This window comes from Carlito syrichta, unplaced genomic scaffold, assembly GCF_000164805.1.
Source record: "Carlito syrichta isolate Samal-C Ts95f unplaced genomic scaffold, Tarsius_syrichta-2.0.1 Scaffold305706, whole genome shotgun sequence".
In the NCBI taxonomy this organism is placed as follows: Eukaryota; Metazoa; Chordata; class Mammalia; order Primates; family Tarsiidae; genus Carlito; species Carlito syrichta.
Window position 1 is genome coordinate 12957 of NW_007249802.1, and position 5101 is coordinate 18057.

The following is a 5101-nucleotide window of genomic DNA, read 5'->3' on the forward strand; positions in this document are numbered from 1 at the left end:
CCACCGAGCCCGACTCTTTTTTGTTTACTTTAATAGATATCTTTTTTTTTTTGAGTTGGAGTCTCACTCTGTCACCCAGACTGGAGTGCAGTGGCCGCTCCTGACCACTGCAGCCTCGACCTGCTGGGCCCCGGCAATCCTTCCGCCTCAACCTTCCAAGTAGCTGGAACTATAGGCGCATGCTACCACGCCCGGCTAATTTTTTTTTATTGTAGAGATGCGGTATCGCCAAGTTGCCCAGGCGGGTCTCAAACCTACGGGCTCAGGCAATCCACTCACCTCAGCCTCCTACTGCAGCCTCGACCTGCTGGACTCAGGCGATCCTTTGATCTTCCACCTCAGCCTTCCAAGTAACTGGAGCTACAGGCGCGTGGTACCACGCCCGGCTCATTTTTTTTGGTTTATTGTGGAGAAGAGGTCTCACCATGTTGCCTAGGCTGGTCTTGAACCTGTGGACTCAGGCAATCCTCTCACCTCGGCCTCCCAAAGTGCTGGGATTACAGGCTTGAGCCACCGCACCTGGCTGGCAGGTGATTTTTTTTTTTTTTTTTAGTTGGAGTCTCACTGTTGCCCAGACTGGAGTGCAGTGGCCGCTCCCGGCCACCGTGGCCTCGACCTGCTGGGCTCCGGTGATCCTTCCGACTCAGCCTTCCGAGTTGCTGGAACTACAGGCGTGCGCTACCACACCCGGCTAATTTTGATTTATTGTAGAGATGAGGTCTCGCTGCCCAGGCGGGTCTCGAACACACGGGCTCAGGCAATCCACTCACCTCAGCCTCCCAAAGGCGTGGGATTACAGGCTGAGTCACCGAGCCTGGCTTGGTTATTCTTAAAAGACATTAAAATTTGAGAACTCTTATTTAGGATTTACTCAGATTGGGTAAATAAATTATTCAAACTAATTTGTTTAAATAAGCCTGTTAGTCCATTGTTTGTCATTTGATAGATACCACATTGAAGAAGCCACAGTTTGTGATGAATTTCTTGGATTGATTGTCCTTAGTGAGGTCCAGTTCATTCTGCTAGTGATTCGCATGCTGTAGTGTGCATCGTGGTGAAGTACGGGCCCCAGAGTCAGGCAGAACTTAATTCAATCTCAGTTTCACTCCTAAGTAGCTGTTCAATCTTGGGTGAATTTTTGAACCTTTCATGCTTCAATTTTCCTGTTTGGGAAAAATCCCTAGTCCTGTATTCGCCAAGAAAACAATGAAAGAAAGGGAAAAGAAGTAGTGCATGTAAAGCTCGTTAGAGTTGTTTGGGGAGTTTTTTTTTTTTTTGAGTCAGAGTCTCACTGTGTTACCCAGGCCAGAGTGCAGTGGCATACTCACGGCCACTGCAGCCTCAACCTGCTGGGCTCAGGTGATCCTTCCACTTCAACCTTCCAGGTAGCTGGAACTACCAGGTATGTGCCACCACACCCAGCTAGTTTTTTGATTTATTATAGAGACGAGGTCTTACCATGTTGCCCAGGCTGGTCTCAAATCCCTGGGTTCAAGCATCCTCTCACCTCTGCCTCCCAAAGTGCTGGGATTACAGAAGTGAGCCACTGTGCCTGACTTTTCAGGGAACTTTAAAAAAAAACTCCAGGCCAAGCTCGGTGGCTCACCCTGCAATCCCAGCACTTTGGGAGGCTGAGGCGAGTGGATTGCCCGAGTCCCCGGGTTCGAGACCAGTCCGGGCAACTTGGCCAGACCTCATCTCTACAATAAATAAAAAATTAGCCGGATGTGGCAATGCGTGCTTGTAGTTCTTAGCTACTTGGAAGGCTGAGGCGGAAGGATCGCTGGAGCCCAGCAGGGCGACGCTGGGGTGGCCGTGAGTGTACCACTGCACTCCAGCCTGGGTGACAGAGTGAGACTCTGACTCAAAAAAAAACAGAAACAAAAAAGCTCTAGTCCAGGCACAGTGACTCACACCGATAATCCCAGCACTTTGGGAGACCGAAGTGAGAGAATTGCCTGGACCCACGGGTTTGAGACCAGCCTGGGCAACTAGACAAGACCTCATCTCTACAGTAAATCAAAAAATTAGCAGGGTGTGATGGTGGGTGCCTGTAGTTCCAGCTACTTGGAAGGCTGAGGTGGAAGGATTGCCTGAACCCAGCAGGTCAAGGCTGTGGTGGCAGTGAGCATGCCACTGCACTCATCTGGGTGACAGAGTAAGACTCCAAAGTAAAAAAAACAAAAAAAAACAAAAAACGAATGCCCAGTCCCTTCCTCAGTTATGTAAAAATCTCTGGGGGCAAGACCAGGACACTGATACCCTTAAAAACTGCAGACAGAATTGAAAACTAATGATATAAAAGCAGTTAGCCATGCCCCTAGGGGTCATTGGGGCCCAACATTTTAGCTATTGTTATTCTTTTCAGCCTTTGGTAGTGATAGTGATGATTTGTTCTGAAGATACAGAAGTTGACAGCAGACACTCTTGCTATTGTCCTGCCCATTGTGCCCTTTACAATGTATCTTTCCTTTAATAAATCTGCCTTTCTTAATTCATTAAAAAAGAAAAAGATATAGGAGTAGAAATGGGCTGTCTAGGGTGGGAAGTTAGGACCCTAGAAACTGTGACCAACAGGCTAACTGAGGGCACATCTTTAACTTTTTTTTTTTTTTTTTTTGAGTTGGAGTCTCACTCTGTGGCCCAGATTGGAGTGCAGTGGCCGCTCCCGGCCACCGCAGCCTCGACCTGCTGGGCTCCGGCAATCCTTCCGCCTCAGCCTTCCGAGTAGCCAGAATTACAGGCATGCGCTACCACGCCCGGCTGATTTTTTGATTTATTGTAGAGATGAGGTCTCGCTGCCCAGGCGGGTCTCGAACCCACAGGCTCAGGCAATCCACTCACCTCAGCCTCCCAAAGGCGCGGGATTACAGGCTGAGCCACCGAGCCCGGCTATCTTTAACTTTTTAACTGTGCATCCACCTGATGCCTTGCCTATGGAAAGGCATATCTTGCTCTGTTTCTCTGTTCCACACACATGGTATTACCATATCCTCTGGGACTGGCTGTTACTGCTCCTTTCCTTAGGGCGGCTGATGTAACCAGAGTCAATATCAGGGCATCTGAAGGCCAAAGATCCTTTGCCCGCTTCCTCTACCTTTCTTTTTTTTTTTTTGAGTTGGAGTCTCACTCTGTCGCCCAGACTGGAGTGCAGTGGTGGCTCCCGGCCACTGCAACCTTGACCTGCTGGGCTCCGGCGATCCTTCCACCTCAGCCTTCCAAGTAGCTGGAACTACAGGCACGCGCTACCACGCCTGGCTAATTTTTGATTTATTGTAGAGACAAGGTTTCGCCAAGTTGCCCAGGTGGGTCTCGAACCTGAAGGCTCAGGCAATCCACTCACCTCAGCCTCCCAAGGCATGGGCTTACAGGCTGAGCCACCGAGCCCGGCTCTTCCTCTACCTTTCAAAGGGAAGGTGCCAGTAATCCGACTCCTCAGACTTGACCCATAACTTCATGTCCACTTTGCCTTCTTTTCTATTTAATGTGAGTCCATATTTCTCCTTCTTTCCTGAGCTGTTTTATAGTCTTATGACAGTAAGAGGCTTTTTCTTGTGAAGGTTGGCCTTTCCTGACCCTTTTGTGATAGTGCCTCTTTGTCTTTTTTTTCCTTAGGTCTTGGGCAGGTTTGGTACTGGCTTGTTTAGGGGTCTGCCTGGGGATTACCCTTGCTGTGGATAGAAGCAACTTTAAGACCTGTGAAGAGAGTTCTTTCTGCAAGTATGATATTTCTGGGAGAGCGGGAGGGAAAGTAGGGTAATGTTGGAGGTGTCTGTGACAGATGGGGTGGCCGGAGGGCACTGCAGGTGACAGGAACCTTGGAACATTGTGGGTGTCCCTCCCACCTTCCTTTCTACTTGGCAGGCGACAGCGAAGCATACGGCCAGGCCTCTCTCCATATCGTGCCTTGCTCGACTCCCTGCAACTTGGTCCTGATTCCCTTACTGTTCATCTGCTCCATGAGGTCACCAAGGTCAGACAAGACAAGGAAGAGTAGTAGGGGTGGGGAAATGGGTAAGGGGTAATTTGGGAAGGGAGAATCTAACCAACATCCTGTTCCAGCCGAATCTTGGGGCTTTTACTCTGTGAAGTAATCTCACCTCAACACTTAGGCAAAGGGCTCTAAGGAGGAAACCCCTCAGGAGACGGTGGGCTAAGCGGGCATTCCATGGTGCAGTCTTCCTCCTTGCTCCGGATCTTAATCTCTATCTCCACAGGTGTTGCTGGTGCTGGAGCTTCAGGGGCTTCAAGAGAACATGACTCGGATCAGGATTGATGAGCTAGAGCCCCGGCGACCCCGATATCGTGTGCCGGATGTTTTGGTGGCTGATCCTCCCACAGCTCGGTAAATTTTTTCTAAGAAACATCCATTTCTGTGGCCCTTTTCTCTTCCCAGTTGAACCTTTTTTGGTGGCCAACTTTCTTTCCCACATTAGTGTATTATAGTTGACTAGTTCCTTGCCAGTATTTGACAAGTTCCTCAACCTTTTTCCATCTCTTCCTCTGTTTCACTGACTTTCTCTTTTACTCTGTCTTCATTTAGTTCAGCAGACAGGTGTTGCTTCCTCTTCTGTGCTAGGCCTGGGCTAGGTACTGGTGATAAAAATGGAAATAAACAAGGCACAGATCATACTTCCCAGGAATACAGTTCCTTCCTCCCTCCCTCCCTCCTTCCTTTTGTTCTTCCCTTTTCCTCAGATATTGAGAATAGAATTACTCAGATTCTTGAGTCATGATAACCTGTAGTCATTGTTCCAAGCATGGCTCTCTCCTAAGTACTTAATTTAGAAAATAACATAGTAGGCCAGACATAGTGACTCATGCCAAAATAATCTTAGCACTTTGGGAGGCCAGGGTGAGAGGATTGCCTGAGTTCATGAGTTCGTGAACAGCCTGGGCAACTTGGTGAGAACTCATCTCTAAAGTAAATCAAGAAAAATTAGCCAGCTGATGGCACATGCCGGTAGTTCCAGCTACTTGGAAGGCTGAGGTGGAAGGATCGGCTGAGCCCAGCAGGTTGAGGCTGTGGTGGCCGTGAGCATGCCATTGCACTCCAGCCTCAGCGACAGAGTGAGACTCTGACTCAAAAAAAAAAAAAAAA

General features: G+C 48.9%; 1 protein-coding gene across 7 annotated transcripts in view; it reads left to right on the top strand.

Moving 5' to 3' along the window:
- GANAB (glucosidase II alpha subunit) overlaps positions 1–5101 on the top strand; it is a 19155-nt gene that overhangs the window by 1821 nt on the left and 12233 nt on the right. For 3 of the 7 annotated variants that reach the window (XM_021714698.1, XM_008062452.2, XM_021714693.1), the window contains exons 2-4: positions 3616–3720; positions 3865–3973; positions 4218–4345. The exons of 2 other annotated variants lie outside the window; for them this stretch is intronic. Coding sequence is in view for 4 of the 5 variants with exons in the window: in XM_008062452.2 (XP_008060643.1) it covers positions 3616–3720; positions 3865–3973; positions 4218–4345 (342 nt within the window). In the remaining variant the exon portion in view is untranslated. The remainder of the gene's footprint in view (positions 1–3615; positions 3721–3864; positions 3974–4217; positions 4346–5101) is intronic. 2 more of the 7 variants (XM_021714696.1, XM_021714695.1) reach the window with 2 other exon arrangements.